Source organism: Saccopteryx bilineata, chromosome 1 (assembly GCF_036850765.1).
Source record: "Saccopteryx bilineata isolate mSacBil1 chromosome 1, mSacBil1_pri_phased_curated, whole genome shotgun sequence".
Lineage (NCBI taxonomy): Eukaryota > Metazoa > Chordata > Mammalia > Chiroptera > Emballonuridae > Saccopteryx > Saccopteryx bilineata.
The window spans coordinates 306811637-306829595 of record NC_089490.1 but is presented as its reverse complement, the minus strand read 5'-3'; the positions used below and the strand labels follow the sequence as shown (position 1 = coordinate 306829595).

General features: G+C 45.6%; 2 protein-coding genes across 5 annotated transcripts; one reads left to right on the top strand and one right to left on the bottom strand.

Annotated features, from left to right (window-relative positions):
• The first annotated feature begins 35 nt into the window (after positions 1-35).
• RPS25 (ribosomal protein S25) lies at positions 36-12903 on the top strand. Of its 2 annotated transcripts, XM_066246320.1 has the most exons (5): positions 36-386; positions 595-690; positions 1875-2058; positions 3189-3287; positions 3373-3421. In XM_066246320.1, the coding sequence occupies exons 1-4, from the start codon at positions 384-386 to the stop codon at positions 3281-3283; spliced, it is 378 nt and encodes a 125-aa protein (XP_066102417.1). In that variant the 5' UTR covers positions 36-383; the 3' UTR covers positions 3284-3287; positions 3373-3421. The 2 variants fall into 2 exon arrangements, with proteins under 2 accessions (XP_066102417.1, XP_066102428.1); XM_066246331.1 differs by lacking the exons at positions 3189-3287; positions 3373-3421 and adding an exon at positions 12643-12903.
• On the bottom strand, positions 3419-16706 carry CENATAC (centrosomal AT-AC splicing factor). Of its 3 annotated transcripts, none has more exons than XM_066246275.1 (11): positions 16563-16706; positions 16261-16445; positions 15441-15539; positions 9296-9362; positions 9160-9222; positions 8778-8839; positions 8528-8630; positions 7624-7654; positions 4239-4328; positions 3709-3841; positions 3419-3552 (listed from the first exon to the last, which is right to left on the bottom strand). In XM_066246275.1, exons 1-11 carry the CDS (start codon positions 16680-16682, stop codon positions 3477-3479), a joined length of 1029 nt encoding a protein of 342 aa, XP_066102372.1. In that variant the 5' UTR covers positions 16683-16706; the 3' UTR covers positions 3419-3476. The 3 variants fall into 3 exon arrangements, with proteins under 3 accessions (XP_066102372.1, XP_066102381.1, XP_066102391.1); XM_066246284.1 differs by having other exon boundaries at positions 16261-16424; XM_066246294.1 differs by lacking the exon at positions 15441-15539.
• Between the last annotated feature and the right edge of the window lie 1253 nt (positions 16707-17959).

Sequence of the window (17959 nt, the reverse complement as noted above, 5' to 3'; positions counted from 1 at the left end):
CCTAGTTCGCGGTCGGCTGCGGCGCTTGCGCACTGAGACAACACGCTTGGGTGTAACGCTGGAAAATCAGTTGCCGGAACCTGATACATTGTTTTCCGTTTCTCTGTCCTGGTTCTTAGCGCTAGGACTAAGCAACGTGTGACGGCTTCAAAACTAGCAGCAAAGCCCTACAAAGCGAAACAGCGCTCGGGTGTGCAGCTGATGATCCTGAGTTCAACCGCTGGCACACTTACAGCTTAAACGGCCTCCGCGGGGCCCCGCCCCTTGCCCCGGAAGCACTCGCCGTGGGTGAAGGTTTCTGGCCTTGTTGGTGAGCGGCGTTTCCTTTTAGTCCGACATCTTGTCGAGGCAGCAGTGGTAGTGGCCTGTGTTGGAGTTTCGCCATGGTGAGTGTAGCTTTGTGGAGCCGGTGCGAGCCTGAGAGCCAGACGATGCCCGAGTGCAGTGGAGGTCCCACTGGAAGGAGGACGGCCTGAACTGCCGGGCTGCCGCTCCAATAGCGGGCGGGGGTGTTCGCCCGCGTGCTCCATCAGTGGAGCTCGACCCGAGGCGCAGTAATAGGCGAATGTGGGTATTCCCGCTTTTCTTTAACAGCCGCCCAAGGACGACAAGAAGAAGAAAGATGCTGGAAAATCGGCCAAGAAAGACAAAGACCCAGTGAACAAGTCTGGGGGCAAGGCCAAAAAGAAGGTAGGAGCTCCTCTAAGAATAAGGGAGATTGGGGGTGTCCGTCTTATATAGCTGTAGTAATGTAACAAATACATGGTTTTTAACGTTGTGTAGAGTCAAAGCATTAAAGCTTATTCTCTTATCACCATTCTCACTTTTTAAAATAAAGATTTTATCTATTGATTTTAGAGGGGGAGGGGAGAGGAAGCAAGGAGCATTCGTAGGCGCCTTGATGAGCAAGCCAGGGCTTTCGAACTGGCGATCTAAGTTCCAGGTCTATGCTGGTCAGGCTCACCATTCTCACTCGAAGAATGAGGTGGTACATACTACTTCGAAATTCAGTATGTATAAAGCATTTGTTCTGATGCCTACCATACTTTATTAAAAAAATTTTTTTTTTTACAGATTCTAATGATCCTAAAGAATAGAAAACATCGATCTGTTGTTACATTTTTTTAATGCATTCATATTTTTCTTTCCTAAAAATTTTTTATTGCTTTAAGAGGGAGGGAGAAAGCCTGACCTGTGGTGGCGCAGTGGATAAAGCGTCAACCTGGAATGCTGAGGTCGCTGGTTCGAAACCCTGGGCTTGCCTGGTCAAGGCACATATGGGAGTTGATGCTTCCAGCTTCTCCCCCCTTCTCTCTCTCTGTCTCTCTCTCTTCTCTCTCTCTCTCTCTCTCTCCCCTTTCTAAAATGAATAAATAAAATAAAATTTAAAAAAAAAAAAAAAAAAGAGGGAGGGAGAAAGAGAAGCATCAACTTGTCCCACTGAGCCATTCTATTTTGTTGTGCACTCATTGGTTGCTTCTTATATGTGCCCTGACCAGGGACCTAACCCATGACCTGGGAATGCCGGGACAACTCTACCCACTAAGCCACCTGACCAAGGTGTAATACTATTTTAATTAGTTTGGTGGTGCTCAGCCCATATTGGAAAGTCTCAAACGTGTCAATTTAATGTATGTAATGCCATTAAAATTTACCTGGGTCTCTTTATTGCCTGCCTTTGTAATTATTTGAATCTTAATTTGTAGAGTTTCTGCAAATCTTGAATTTCATAGGTTTCTGCAGGCCAAGGAACAGAGCAACCCTCTCAGTACTGCCCTATAAATATGGAAAGATTTCTCTGACACAGGTTGTTTGGGAAGAAAATGGGTAATGCTTTCAGCAGCAGTTTCTTTCCCTTTTGTTTTTGTGAGCAGAAGTGGTCCAAAGGCAAAGTTCGGGACAAGCTCAATAACCTGGTCTTGTTTGACAAAGCAACATATGACAAACTCTGTAAGGAAGTTCCCAACTATAAGCTTATAACCCCAGCTGTTGTCTCTGAGAGACTGAAGATCCGTGGTTCCTTGGCCAGGGCCGCCCTACAGGAGCTCCTTAGTAAAGGTAAGAAGGGTATATAGTATTGGTGTGGTTTTGCGCATTAAATTGACCTGACCGTGTTAGCCATCTTTTTTTTTTTTTTAATAAAGTTTTTTTTTTTATATTTTTATTTTTTATTTATTCATTTTAGAGAGGAGAGGGAGACACAGAGAGAGAGAGGGAGAGGGAGAAGGGGGGAGGAGCTAGAAGCATCAACTCCCATATGTGCCTTGACCAGGCAAGCCCAGGGTTTTGAACCGGCGACCTCAGCATTTCCAGGTCGACGCTTTATCCACTGCACCACCACAGGTCCGGCCGTGTTAGCCATCTTAAATTGATTTCAGAGAGGAAGGGAAAGAGAAAGATTGATTTATTTTTCTGCTTATGTATTCATTGGTTGGTTTCTTGTGTGTGACTTGACTGGGAATCAAACCCATAGCCTTGGTGTGTCAGAAAGATGCTTTAACTAACTGAGCTAACTGGCCAAGACCCTAGAATTTTTAGAAATGGGTTCAGGCTAACTGGTGGTGGTTAGTAATATGAACAAAGTGCTGGGAGGGTGGCCATCTGAAGAGCAGGTAATGGGTTCTTCATTTAGAAAGAACAAGTAAAATTAGATTACCACCAAGAAATACAGGCATGTCTGTTAGTAAACTTTCATGATCTAATTCAGCATTTCTGTGTTTTGTTTGTATTTTTCTGAAGTTGGAAACGGAGGCAGTCAGACTCCTGCATGTGCCTGACTGAGATCCACCCGGCATGCCCACCAGGGGGCGATGCTCTGCCCATCTGGGGCGTTGCTCTGCCCATCTGGGGCGTTGCTCTGTTGCGACCAGAGCCATTCTAGCGCCTGAGACAGAGGCCATGGAGCCATCCTAAGCGCCCGGGCCAACTTTGCTCCAATGGAGCCTTGGCTGCCAAGGGGAAGAGAGAGACAGAGAGGAAGGAGAGCGGGAGGGGTGGAGAAGCAGATGGGCGCTTCTCCTGTGTGCCCTGGCCAGGAATCGAGCTCCGGACTCCTGCGCGCCAGGCCCATGCTCTACCACTGAGCCAACCCGCCAGGGCCAGCATTTGTTTTGGGAAAGGATATACAATTCACTTTCTGATGTCTGTTATTAGTATCTCAGTACTATTTGAAACCTTTTTCTTCTTAGGACTTATTAAACTCGTTTCAAAGCACAGAGCTCAAGTAATTTACACCAGAAACACCAAAGGTGGGGATGCCCCAGCTGCTGGTGAAGATGCATGAGCAGGTGAGCAAGACTCCAGGGGCTCGTTGTGTAGGCAGTATGTGTCCCCTTTACAAGATTCTACTGATTCTTTTTAATTTTTTTGCAGGTCCCACCAACTGTACATTTTTAAAAATAAAGCTTTATTAAACCAGTAAGTGGGTATGTCTGTTTGCTGACTTGGCTTTAAGTCCTGTGGTGATTGGAAAAGTATCAGGAAACCATTGTTTTTTTTTCTTTGTGTGACTGTTGTTTGTTCCTTGCGGCAGCTTCCGTTTTGAATTGATGCCTGAAAGGAAAGGGTTAACCCTTTGAGTATTACAAATATTCATGTATGTCCTCACTCAAAGGGTTAACAAAAAACTCACTACTCATAGGGTTAATAGGACTAAAGGGTTAGATCTCCAAAGGGGTGGTGGGTTGGGGTTGTGGCACTGGACCATACCTGGATTGCCAGCGGCGTCCATTATTCCAGACGCGGCCGAATGAGGGCAGCCAGCCTGCATTGGTGCTGGAGCTGTGATCAAAGTTGGCCCCGACTCTGTCTGGTGGGAGTTTCTTCAATTTCTGTTTCTCCTCTAATGATAAATGGTTTTTCTTTGAGTAGGAAGATAAAAGAACACCTACCTCACTGCCTTTTTTTTTTTTTGAGTCAGAGGGATAGATAGGGACAGGCAGGCAGGAACGGAGAGAGATGAGAAGCATCAATCATCAGTTTTTCCTTGCGACACCTTACTTAGTTCACTGATTGCTTTCTCATATGTGCCTTGACCGTGGGCCTTCAGCAGACCAAGTTGACCCCTTGCTCAAGCCAGCGACCTTGGGTCCAAGCTGGTGAACTTTGCTCAAACTAGATGAGCCCGTGCTCAAACTGGCAACCTTGGGGTCTTGAACCTCCACATCCCAGTCCAATGCTCTGTCCACTGCGCCACTGCCTGTTCAGGCTCACTGCCATTCCTGAATTGGTTTACTCACTTTCTTTAAGAAATTCTTCATACGAAGGTCCTATTGCTTCGTTCCCAGAGCTGAATTCCTCATCTTGGACCATCCAGGGGGGGGTGGCACCTAGAAAAGACCAACCTGTTAAACAGAAATTAAGGCTCTTGCATAGTTATGGAATTAATCTGTGGTACACATATCAAAAGTTCCTCCTTTGAGTACTATTCCATTGTTCATTTTATCGAACATCTGTATTTCCAGTTTTGGGTTCCTAAAAACAAACCTGCTGTAGCAATTTGTGTTTAGGCTTTTCTCTTGGAATGGCTGGATCATAATTTAGGGAGTTTTTGTTTTTAAATATTTACTAATTTTAGCAAGAGAGAAAGGGAGAGAGAGGAGACAGGAACATTAATCTGATCCTGTATGTGCCCTCACCAAGTACTGAACCGGCAACCTCCATGCTTCGGGATGATGCTCTAACCCAGTGGTAGTCAACCTGGTCCCTACTGCCCTCTAGGGGGCATTCTAGCTTTCGTGGTGGGTGGTAACAAAACAACCAAAGTATAAAAAAAAAATAGATTTAACTATAGTAAGTTGTTTTATAAAGATTTATTCTGCCAAACTTAGTGAAAATCCGACATAAAGTACTTGGTAAGTAATTATATGCTTTAACTTGCTGTAACTCTGCTTTATAAATTTTATAAAGTAAAGTTACTTCTCTACTTTATAAATCACCATTACTATGGAACTGGTGGGCAGTTAGAAAATTTTACTACTAACAGATACAAAAGTGGGTGGTAGGTATAAAGTTTGACTACCCCTGCTCTAACCAATTGAGCTAGGGCATAATGGAGGGTTTTTGTTTTTTTTTTCTTTTTTTTTTTTTTTTTTTTAATTTTATTTATTCATTTTTTTTAGAGAGGAGAGAGAGAGAGAAGGGGGGAGGAGCTGGAAGCATCAACTCCCATATGTGCCTTGACCGGGCAAGCCCAGGGTTTCGAACCAGCGACCTCAGCATTTCCAGGTCGATGCTTTATCCACTGCGCCACCACAGGTCAGGCGGTTTTTGTTTTTTTTAAATGGACTTTACTTTAGTTCTTAAAAGTGGGATGTGACATGATGCTCTTCTGCTAGTTTGTGAACATCAGTCTTTTTTTTTTTTTTTTTTTCCAGAAACAGAGTGCGAGTCAGAGAGGGATAGATAGGGATAGGCAGGAACAGAGATGAGAAGCATCAATCATCAGCTTTTCCTTGCAACACCTTAGTAGTTCATTGATTGCTTTCTCATGTGCCTTGACCGTGGGCCTTCAGCAGATGGAGTAACCCCTTGCTCAAGTCAGCGACCTTGGGTGAGCTTTTTGCTCAAACCAGATGGGCCCGCGCTCAAGCTGGCAAGCTTGGGGATCTCGAACCTGGGTCTTCCACATCCCAGTCCAACGCGCTATCCACTGCACCACTGCCTGGTCAGGCCATAATGGAGGTTTAATTTTAAGTCACAGTGGTGGTGCCATTTTACATCTCACCAAGCAATGAATGTTCTTTAACACGTGTTCAGTAATTTTATTTATTTTAAAGATTTTATTTACTGATTTTTAGAGAGGGGGGGGGAGAGCGAGCGAGCAAGGGGTTGGGGAGAAACAGGAAGCATCAACTCCTAGTAGTAGTTTCCTGTATGTGCCTGAACCAGCAATCTCAGCACTCCAGGTCAATGCTTTTACTCACTGTGCCACCATAGGTCAGGCCATGTTCAGTCTTTAATTTTAGCCATCCAGACAAGCATCACTTTATAGGCTTCTATTACGTTTTGATTTTATATTTCAGGTTCCAAGTCCTTTATCAGATAGTGGTTTTTCTTTCCATTCCCATACTCCATTCCCTACACTTTGGGAATTAGCTTGTTCTTTATGGGTCTGTGTCTATTTTTGTTTATTCAGTTTGTTTTTTAGATTCCACATGAGTAAGATTGCACAGTGTCTTATTTCACTTAGCATAATGCCCATTAAGTCTATCCATGTTGTTGCAAATGACAAAACTTTATTCTATTCTTTTTGTTGCTGAATAATATCCCATTGTGTGTATATGTATATATCACATCTTTATTCATATATACTGCTAAACAGCAGTAGTGGGGTCTGTGCGTGGAGTGGACAGAGTAAGCTCCTAGTTAATTGTCCTGCTTCAAAAATCCATTTAATTTATTGTCCTCAGAGGGTGTATCAGACATGAAACTATTTTTTTTATTATTATTTATTTATTTTTGTATTTTTCCAAAGCTGGAAATGGGGAGTCAGACAGACTCCTGCATGCGCCCAACCGGGATCCACCGGGCACGCCCACCAGGGGGCGACCCTCTGTTGCGACCAGAGCCACTCTAGCGCCTGGGGCAGAGGCCAAGGAGCCATCCCCAGCACCCGGGCCACCTTTGCTCCAATGGAGCCTCGCTGTGGGAGGGGGAGAGAGAGACAGAGAGGAAGGAGAGGGGGAGGGGTGGAGAAGCAGATGGGCGCTTCTCCTGTGTGCCCTGGCCGGTAATCGAACCCGGGACCCCTTGCACGCCAGGCCGACGCTCTACCACTGAGCCAACCTGCCAGGGCCGAAACTTTTTTTTTAATGATTTATTGCCCTGGCCGGATAGCTTAGAAGGTTAGAGCATCACCCAAAGTGCAGAGGTTGCCAGTTCAGTCCCTGGTCAGGGCACATACAGGAATGGACTGATGTTTCTATCTCTCACCCCTTCCTCTCTTGCTAAAACCAGTCAATAAAAACACTTTTAGCCTGACCAGGCGGTGGCGCAGTGGATAGAGCCTCGGACTGGGATGCAGAGGACTCAGGTTCGAGACCCCGAGGTCTCCAGCTTGAGCACGGCTCATCTGGTTTGAGCAAAAGCCCACCAGCTTGAACCCAAGGTCGCTGGCTCCAGCAAGGGGTTGCTCTGTCTGCTGAAGGCCCGCGGTCAAGGCACATATGAGAAAGCAATCAATGAACAACTAAGGTGTTGCAACGCGCAATGAAAAACTAATGATTGATGCTTCTCATCTCTCCGTTCCTGTCTGTCTGTCCCTGTCTGTCCCTCTCTCTGACTCATTGTCTCTGTAAAAAATAATAATAAAATAAAAAAAAAAAATAAAAACACTTTTAAATGATTTTATTGAGTTTTAGAGAGAGGAGAGAAGTGAGGGGAAGGTGGTTAGAGTGGGGGAGTATCAACTTGTAGTAGTTGCTTCCCACGTGTGCCTTGACCGGACAAGCCCATTGTTTTAAACCGGCCACCCTAGCATTCCAGGTTGAATTCTTTACCCACTGTACCACCACAGGTCAGGCAAACATCAAACTGTTCAGAAGATAATACACTTGAACTTAACAAAAAGGCTGAGAAGCAATTCAACTCGAATAAATTGAGAAATACTGTTCTGGGCCTTACCTGAGTGGATGTTACCAACTCCTGGTGTATCCTGTAGTTGGAAACAGGAAAAAAAAATCTAGGTATAGAAAGTCAAGAGACGATAGGCTACTCACAGAGAAAGGACAAGCTTTATAGGAAGTGGATAGAACCAGTGCCACAATGCTAATTCCACACCTTGTTGATGCTACATCTTAAGAGCACAGTAAATCACTGAAAGTCCTGTCCTCAAGGGACTCATCTTAATAGTGGAGATGTGCCTACTATGTGCCAAGTATACAAGACAGTTTCCTCACAGCATACATATTGGGGAAGAGAATTAAGTATAAGTTACATTCACAGCTTTTTATATGGTAGTACCACCATTTATAACACATGACCTCAGATAAGCCTTCCATGAAAAAGTGACATGACTAGGTGAGGGGAAGAAAGCACAGTATTTAAGGCAATGGCAGCTGCATGCGCAAAAAAGCACAGTAGTACAGCTGCAGTAGATTAGACAGGTGCTGCAATGATTTCCTGTGATGGAAACAGGATTACAGGAAGGAATAGGAATTGTCCCCAGAAAGCCAATTTGTTTTGAGGTAAAAGACATACTAGTAGGATGTGGGAACTGGAGGGGATAGGGATCTGCATCTAGTTACTGGAAATATGGAAGGGGATTAATTTCCAATGCCTGTGGGACATCTATAGCTGTTTTAAGTTGGAACTGTGGGTTCTTCAGAAGATAGAATTTAGGTATTGGCACTCCTAAGTGGCAATGGGGCAACAGGTGTGGGTGGAGAATGAGGAAAGATGTCTGAAAATACTACACCATGGAACAGTGCAAGAAGAGGGAAAAGACAAGAATGGGTAGGAAACTCGGGAGAGGTATTCTGGGAGCTGAAGGGGCACGGCTCTTTCCTGGCTGGCTTCACCATTGTACCTGATAGCCAATGAATGTCAGAGGTCCTGTCACTATCCAGTTAGGCTCTGCAGCTGCTGGCAGGTCCAAGTATGAGGGCTGCTGTGAGGTGGAGGCTACTTGGCTGAAAAAGAAACAGGAGCAAGGCTGGCAGATGAGGTCCTTGAGTCATGAGGATAGCCAAGATAAGATTTGTTCCCATATCCCAGCCAAAAAGTTACACGGCTCTAACAGGTCAAACTCTCAATGAGAGATTACCTTACAGTCTTACCTGTTCTCTTTCCAGCTTCCAGGTACTGAAGAGCCCTCTTCTGGGTCTGGCAGTGCCTGAGGCTGAGTTTGATTCAGGAAAAATAAATGTGTCTAGGATGCTTAAGAGTCTGCCTAGGCCACAATCTCAGCCTCCAGAAGGAAACAAATTTGCATATGGAGGGTACTGCCCATCTTGCAAATTCTCCCCTGCCTCCTAACCCTGCCCACATCTCCACTGGCAAGGCCTGCCCCCTGGTGGGACAGGTAAGGGAATTCAAGTGGGGTAGGCAAACGATACTGTCCAAGACTTTTCTTAGATGTGGTAGGTAAAATGCTGCACCTGGGACAATTAGGGATCAGTGGATTTGGATACTGCTCTGGCTTCTCCGAGGGAAACCAACCTCTAAAACAGACCGAACCACCTCCTGCCGGCTATGCTCCACCTCACGAATCCGAGCTGCCATCTGTGGAGAGAAGCTGCTTAGAAGATACAAGACCATCAAGGCTGGGTCCTGCAGAGGCCTTTCCTTAACTTACCTCTTTGATCACCTCATCCTCTTTTTCTTCATAAGAATCCAAACCTTTCACCATGGATTTCTTGAATCTAAAAAGAAAAAGAGCAAGTCAGCCCAGAACCCCAGGCCCTGTCAGTTGTGAAAAGATCCTCAGTAGATAAGTTTTTTCAAACTCAGAAAGAAATAGTATCATGAATACCTGTGTACCTCCCATCCAGACACTGTTAACATTTTGCCATACTGGCTCTCAATTCTCTTTTATACACATACTTCTTTTTGCCAAAACAAAAATGGGTTTTAAACATCATGAGACCTAACTTTAAGTATTTCAGCATGCATCACCTGAGAACAGTCTATGAAACCATTACCATGTTTAAGAAAATCAATTACTTTTTAAAATATTCAAATTATCCCATATGCAGCTAGAGATAACCCCTTCAAACTAACTCCTTTGTCCTCTGGAGTCCACTCCATGAGCTAACCACGTATACTGCTCACAAAAATTAGGGGTATTTCAAAATAAATAGCGGTAAAATATCCCATAATTTTTATGAGCAGTGTACTTGCATTGCTCTGAACCTGAAATCAATTTTCCAATAGCCGTGTAGCTCATGGTTAGAGCAGTGGTTTTCAACTGTGTCCATGGACCGGTGCTGGTCCATGAAAGAGGTAACCATCCTGATACAGTATATGAAGATTATAGAGTCTATAACCACCGAGTCTAAAACGTTCACATAACATCAGGCTGGTTAACTTGCTGACTGGCACAAAATTTCTGGCAGACTAGTGGTTAAAAACTACTGAGTATCATCCAGATGTGCTAGGGTTTTGAGTTTTGATCCCTGGTTAGGGCACATACAAGAATTACCTAATAGCCTGACCAGTGTGGCACAGTGGATAAAGCGTTGACCTGGAACACTGAGGTTGCCGGTTCGAAATCCTGGGCTTGCCAGGTCAAGGCACATATGGGAATTGATGCTTCCTGCTCCTCCCCACTTCTTGAATAAAGTCTTTAAAAAAAAAAAAGACTTTATTTACTGGCCGGTTGGCTCAGTGGTAGAGCGTCGGCCTGGCGTGCAGAAGTCTTGGGTTTGATTCCTGGCCAGGGCACACAGAAGCGCCCATCTGCTTCTCCATGCCTCCCCTTCTCCTTCCTCTCTGTCTCTCTCTTCCCCTCCTGCAGCGAGGCTCTATTGGAGCAAAGATGGTCCAGGTGCTGGGGATGGCTCCTTGGCCTCTGCCCCAGGCGTTAGAGTGGCTCTGGTCGCAACAGAGCTACACCCTGGAGGGGCAGAGTATCGCCCCCTGGTGGGCAGAGCGTCGCCCCCTGGTGGGCATGCCGGGTGGATCCCTGTCGGGCGCATGCGGGAGTCTGTCTGACTGTCTCTCTCCGTTTCCAGCTTCAGAAAAATACAAAAAAAAAAAAAAGATTACCCAATGGCCTGATCAGGCGGTGGTGCAGTGGATAGAGTGTCAGACTGGGACGGGGAAGACCAAGATTCGAGACCCCAAGGTCTCCAGCTTGAGCGCGGGCTCATTGGGTTTGAGCAAGGCTCACCAGCTTGAGCCCAAGGTCGCTGGCTTGAGCAAGGGGTTACTCGGTCTGCTGTAGCCCCCTGGTCAAGGCACATATGAGAAATCAATCGATGAACAACTAAGGAACCACAATGAAGAATTGATGTTTCTCATCTCTCTCCCTTCCTGTCTGTCTGTCCCTCTCTCTGACTCTCTGCCACACACACACACACACACACACACACACACACACAAATTACCCAATGGATGAATGGGTGGAATAACAAATTTATGGGTTTTTTTCTCTGTATAAAAAAACCAGTAAGTAAAAAAAAAATTTAATGCATTAAAAAAATATTTCTCACCTGACCAGGCAGTGAGCAGTGGATAGAGCATTGGCCTGGCATACCCCGAGGTTGCTAGCTTGAGTGTGGGGTCTTTAGCTTGACCATGGGATTACAGACAGGACCCATGGTTGCTGGCTTGAGCCCAAAAGTTTCTGGGATTTTATTAAATCAAAAATTCAGCCTGACCTGTGATGGCGCAGTGGCTAAAGTGTCAACCTGGAATTCTGAGGTCACCAGTTCAAAACCCTGGTTTCCCTGGTCAAGGCACATATGGGAGTTGATGCTTCCTGCTCCTCCCCCCTTTCTCTCTCTCTCTCTCTCTCTCTCTCTCTCTCTCTCTCTCTCCTCTCTCTCTCTCCTCTCTAAAATGAATAAAATCTAAAAAAAAAATTTCATGCCTGACCAGGCAGCCCAAAGGTTGCTGGCTTGAGCAAGGGGTCACTTGCTCTGCTGTAGCCCCCTAGTCAAGGCACATATGAGAAAGCAATCAGTGAACAACTAAGGTGCTGCAACAAAGAATTGATGCTTCTCATCTCTCCCTTCCTGTCTGTCTTTCTCTATCTGTCCCTCTCTCTGACTCTGTGTCTCTGTCAAAAAAAAAAAAGTTACTTGTGGTGGTGGAAAGAGACTGCATGGGGCATGAGGGAGCAGGATGCAGTGAGTACAGGGTGTTATATTGAGTGGGACACTTGAAACCATGTCAACACAAGAAATTAATAAGTTACTTGAATTCTTTTGTTTGTAATTGTTATCAATTTGATTTATAATTATGGAAATTTGTCTTTACTGTCAATTTCTGGATGTTTTCTAATCAGATTTTAATATTTACTTTTATTAATTTTTTTTTTTTAAGAATATTAATTGTATGATCTATTTGTTACATTGTATAATACAACTATTTGTTCTTTATTTATTTATTCATTTTAGAGAGGAGAGAGAGAGAGACAGAGAGAGACAGAGAGGAGAGAGAGATAGGGGGGAGGAGCTGGAAGCATCAACTCCCATATGTGCCTTGACCAGGCAAGCCCAGGGTTTCGAACCGGCGACCTCAGCATTTCCAGGTCGACGCTTTATCCACTGCGCCACCACAGGTCAGGCCAACTTTTATTAATTTTTAGAGAGAAGAAAGGATGAGAGAGAGAGAGAGAAAGAGAGAGAGAGAGAGAGAAGGGGGAGGGAGGAACAGGAAGCATCAACTCCCATATGTGCCTTGACCAGGCAAGCCCAGGGTTTTGAACCGGCGACCTCAGCATTCCAGGTCGACGCTTTATCCACTGAGCCACCACAGGTCAGGCCCAGATTTTAATATCTAAAACATGCATGTGGGTGAATGGCTCTCTGATGGTGCCCTGGCGACCTTGCATATATCCATACTGGCAAAACCTTGAACTACAGCTAATCAGTCTTGGGTGAATGCTTGTGTGATCTTCCCAGAACACAAAAGGACAGGAGGCTTGAAAGGAGCTGCTATAAGGCCATCTCTCACTTCCTTTCCTTTCTTCCTTAGGTGGCTGTCATGGGACAGTTCCTCATCAACTCCCCAGTTCTGATGAAGAGAGCTTTCTGCCCTGCCCCTCAGAGTGGAGCTGCAGACTTTAAAACCATGTAGCTACCGTCTATACCTGGCTCCCCAGAAACTCCTCACAGTTCATCCTGAGGTGACCCAGCCCTTTTTGTTTTAGTGTGGTCCTTTTTGGCATGTGGGACAAGGGGCTGGGAAGCTGGCAGCAGGGCTTACTCTTTCTGTTCATATAATTAATAAACTGTTGAAACCTAAAAGTGGCTCATGTAATTATTACCAGTCAGTCAGGCTTGGTTGGCCTTGTCTGGTCTTGTGTGTGTGCTTGAAATTCTAAGGTTAAAAATCAAAACTATATTTAAATAAAAAGTTGCAAGAGTCTATCCTCAGAATTCTCAATTGTAAACGTTTCTGCTCAACTATATATTCACCTACCAAAAACCATATGTAACTGGGTTAGAGTATGAGAAGTGAGCACTTATTGTCCTCAAATTCCCATCTCCTCCCTATTTGAACCACAGGTTTGAAGGCAAGATAGTGAATTTAGGCATTTTTATTATTCCCTCCTTATTTTCCACATTGAGTAGGAAGGAATAATACCATAGACACCAAGAGTTTCTCTGTAACTTTGGCCCTGAGATCCCCTTGGGTTGCACATCCCATAATCTCAATATGGTACCAATAAAAGTGGTGTTATGAGGCTGCCTGTGTCCTCTTCTTGAGGCAGCCAGGGCTCAACCCCCTCTGTGCTGACCAGCATGCTACACCTGTTTCTAAGGGTCCTCCAGAGGCCAGTTAAAATACTGTCTAAAACTACTGTATTAAGTGTGGGTATTGGGTGAGCACCAGTTTTTTATACACTATAAACAACCTCTATTCTTAAAGGGGCTTAGTATTCACTGTGCCATATATTTAAATAGTTGATTATAGTCAAATTTTACTATATATTGTTTTCTATTTGCTAAATGCATTGTAAATCCCATCCCCAACTAGGTTATAAACCTTTCAAAGACCAGCATACTGCCTGACCAGGCGGTGGCGCAGTGGATAGAGCGTCGGACTGGGATGTGGAAGACCCAGGTTTGAGACCCCGAGGTCGCCAGCTTGAGTGTGGGCTCATCTGGTTTGAGCAAAAAAATTCACCAGCTTGGACCCAAGGTCACTGGCTCAAGCAAGGGGTTACTCGGTCTGCTGAAGGCCTATGGTCAAGGCACATATGAGAAAGCAATCAATGAACAACTAAGGTGTTGCAATGCGCAACGAAAAACTAATGATTGATGCTTCTCATCTCTCCGTTCCTGTCTATCCCTCACTCTGACTCTCTCTCTGTCTCTGTAAAAAAATAAAAAAGAAAATAAATTAAAATAAATAACAAAGACTGTCATACTTCTTTTGAGTCCAATTAGTGCCTAGACTTGTGGGAGACTGCAAGCTGATAGGGTCCTTGCAATTTAGATTTCTGGGGGACAGAGGTGTGGGGGACTGGCAGTAAACTGACAGGGTCCTTGCTGCCCATCCCCCCCACCTCACTTGCTAGCTTAAACTGCTAAAGGCTAGCCTGACCAGGCAGTGGCGCAGTGGATAAAGCGTCGGACTGGGATGCAGAGGACCCAGGTTCGAGACTCCGAGGTCGCCAGCTTGAGCGCGGGCTCATCTGGTTTGAGCAAAAAAAGCCCACCAGCTTGAACTCAAGGTCTCTGGCTCCAGCAAGGGGTTACTCGGTCTGCTGAAGGCCCGCCCGTGGTCAAGGCACATATGAGAAAGTAATCAATGAACAACTAAGGTGTTGCAACGCGCAATGAAAAACTAATGATTGATGCTTCTCATCTCTCTCCATGTCTGTCTGTCTGTCCCTGTCTATCCCTCTCTCTGTAAAAAAAACAAACAAACAAAAAAAACTGCTAAAGGCTAAGCTCTTCCCCACAACCTCTGATTATTTAGGTAGCCAGAGGCAATTTACAGGCCCTTCCTCTCACCTTTTGTTTGTTCAACTGTTGATTTTAGTTATGCATGGTGGGGGGATTCCTGTTTATGCCTTAAGAGGACTCCTGTTTATGCCTCATATATGTGACTTTGTATTAAGACTTCCTTGGCCCTGGCCGTTTGGCTCAGTGGTAGAGCGTCGGCCTGGCGTGCAGGAGTCCGGGGTTCGATTCCTGGCCAGGGCACACAGGAGAAGCGCCCATCTGCTTCTCCACCCCTCCCCCTCTCCTTCCTCTATGTCTCTCTCTTCCCCTCCCACAGGCCAAGGCTCCACCGGAGCAAAATTGGCCCAGGCACTAGAGTGGCTCTGGTTACAACAGAGCAACGCCCCAGATGGGCGGAGCATCGCCCCCTGAAGGGCATGCCAGGTGGATCCCGTTGGGAGCATGCGGGAATCTGTCTCCCCATTTCCAACTTCAGAAAAAAAAGACTTCCTCTTAAGCATCTAAGGCCATACCACCCTGAACGCTCCGGATATCAAGACTTCCTTATTTGCATAATGGCTCTGCACTATATAATAAAGCAAACTGGGGGTTTTGCTTTGTTCTGGCTTGCCATCAGTTTACAGAGACCTCTCGATCCCATACTTCTTTCTCTGACTTTATTTCTTCATTCCACGTCATTCTCACTCAGGACCTGGGCAATTACTAGCTGTGCTGTTGGTCTGCGGCATAGAATAACGAGTGCCATGAAGAGACAATAGATAATTATGAAGTCTCTCCAATTAATAGAAGAAGCTCCTGTACTTGACACAGATCAAGAGAATTCACACTCTGCTACTTCATCTTTCAGAAACAACTTACTGTGCATAATCTTGAGGAGAGATGAGAAATTTCTCTTTCATCTGAACCTCAGCCTTATTCTCCCACCAGAATCGGTTTGTCGCTTTCTTGTGCTCTGGGCTGAGAATGGAAAGTATAAGTAATCTCAATGATAGATTATAAAATATTACTCAGACATCTAGGCATTAGATAATTTGTTACAAGTCGATGTTTTTTTGTTTTTGTTTTTTGGGTTTTTTTTTTACAAGTCGATGTTTTATCCACTGCGCCACCACGGGTCAGGCTAGATAAGTAATGCAAACTGACATCTACATTTCTTCTGGGCAAGGCCGAGAAAGAAATACTGTTACTAGTCTTGTCCAGATTTCTAGTCTCCCTCTTCCAATAAAAAATGTGAGAATCTAGCCTGGACTAGGTAGTTCAGTTGGTTAGAGCATCATTCTGATATGCCAAGGATGTGGGTTTGATCCCCAATCAGGGCACATACAAGAATCAACCAATAAATGCATAAATAAGTGGAACAATAAATCAATGTTTCTCTCTCTCTTCCTCTTTTTCTCTCTAAAATAAACCAAAAATAAAAAAACTTTAAATGCGAATCTAAGAGAAGGTGATGGGAAATAACCTTGAGCTAGTTGCCCTGATGGGTTCCCAGTAGGACCAACATCACTGGGACCATGACAGCCAAAAGCTCTCTATCCTTAAGGTAGGCAACACCTATACGGTGACAATCCGTCTACCCTAATCAAATTGCAAAACCTTTCCTTCCCTCACCCTAAATACCCCCTCCAACGCATAAATGCGAACGTGCTCGATGAGATCCCCCTAGCCAGGATCTCACCTGGCCAGATGCTCCAGCAGCCCCCCGTGAAGCACTGTCAGGTTTCCGTGACTTATGTGTTTCCGCACCTCACAGCTGCAGCACAGGCACCAGCAGCACCGCTCGTGCTCGGGCACGTACCGCACCACCTGAGCTGCGCGGATGCCTTTGCGGGCGGCCTCCACCTGCCGGGGAGATGGTATAATCTGAAAGAGGCCAGGTGAGAACCCGAGCGAGACCTCAAATGCCGCCCTCTCGGATTCTCAATGCACTGCCTCCCCGCCCCGAGGCCGGCTCGGCCCTCTCCACCCTTACGTTCACACCTGTGGCAAGAGCCGATCCAAAGCCGCCTTCAGCTGCCTCTTGTGCTTGCGACTGTATACATGTCCGCGACCACAGAAGAAGGTCTGGCGGCACAGAGGGCAGAAGTGCGCCGGAGCCATGGCTCCTAGGCGTGCAGTGGAACCTCTACGCAATCCGTTGACCCTTCACCTCTAGGGGGCGGGGCGAGCCCGGCGGCATGTCGCTGCACTCGGTGACGGGAAGACGTCACTACAAACCCATCTGCGGCTGCGCGGGGCCTTCACCGCTCCCCTCCCTTCTACGTTCAAACGCAGAGCGTCAGCAATATGCTGTCTAACCAGAAAACGTAGTCAGCGGTTGTGCAGCTCCGCGGAAAGAGCGCACGCAACCGTTAGGTGAAACTGCAGGACCATACACCACACGTACATTGAAGCATTGACAAGGACCTGTGATGGACAAAATAACAAATCACAACTAGTAATTTATAGGGTGCTCACTGTGTGTCCAGATCTTTACATGAACAACCTAACCTCACTTAATCCTCACAATAACCCTACGGGGTATCGGCTTTTTTTTTTTTTTTTTTAACAGAGACAGAGAGAGTCAGAGAGAGGGATAGACAGGGACAGACAGACAGGAACAGAGAGAGATGAGAAGCATCAATCATTAGTTTTTCACTGCGCGTTGCAACACCTTAGTTGTTCATTGATTGCGTTCTCATATGTGCCTTGACCACGGGCCTTCAGCAGACCAAGTAACCCCTTGCTGGAGCCAGCGACCTTGGGTCCAAGCTGGTGAGCTTTTTTCTCAAACCAGGTAAGCCCGTGCTCAAGCTGGCGACCTCGGGGTCTCGAACCTGGGTCCTCCACATCCCAGTCCAACGCTCTATCCACTGCGCCACCGCCTGGTCAGGCTATTATCGGCATTTTACAACTGCGAAGACTGAGGCATGGGCGGGGAAGTAACTTTGTAGATGGTTGCACAGTGGAGGTAGCACCTAGTGCTCTTCAGTACCAGCGGACAGAGGGTGGCCATAATCTAAGACCATCACAGTCCTACCCCAGAGGGGTGTTGTGAACGTTGCTACTATAAAGCTGTAAAGGGGAAACTATAAAGGGTACAAAACCATTGCTGAGGGATAGCAGACATCTTTAATCTGTACAAGTACTAATCTACTGGAATTTTTATTAATACTTTGGAAGTGACCTTTCTTAGAATTAGCAGTCATCCTGTCTGTCCTGCTCCCAAACCGTAGGGCTGGCCTAAGGTGAATTGTTTCTTTACAGGGCTGAAATCCTCAGGTTGTAATCTCCACCCTAGAGTTCCTCTCCAGTAAAGTGACCAACCTTTTTACAATGAAAAGGAGGACAAAAATAAATGGAAAACAATATCATAAATAAATATTTTATTCATTGCA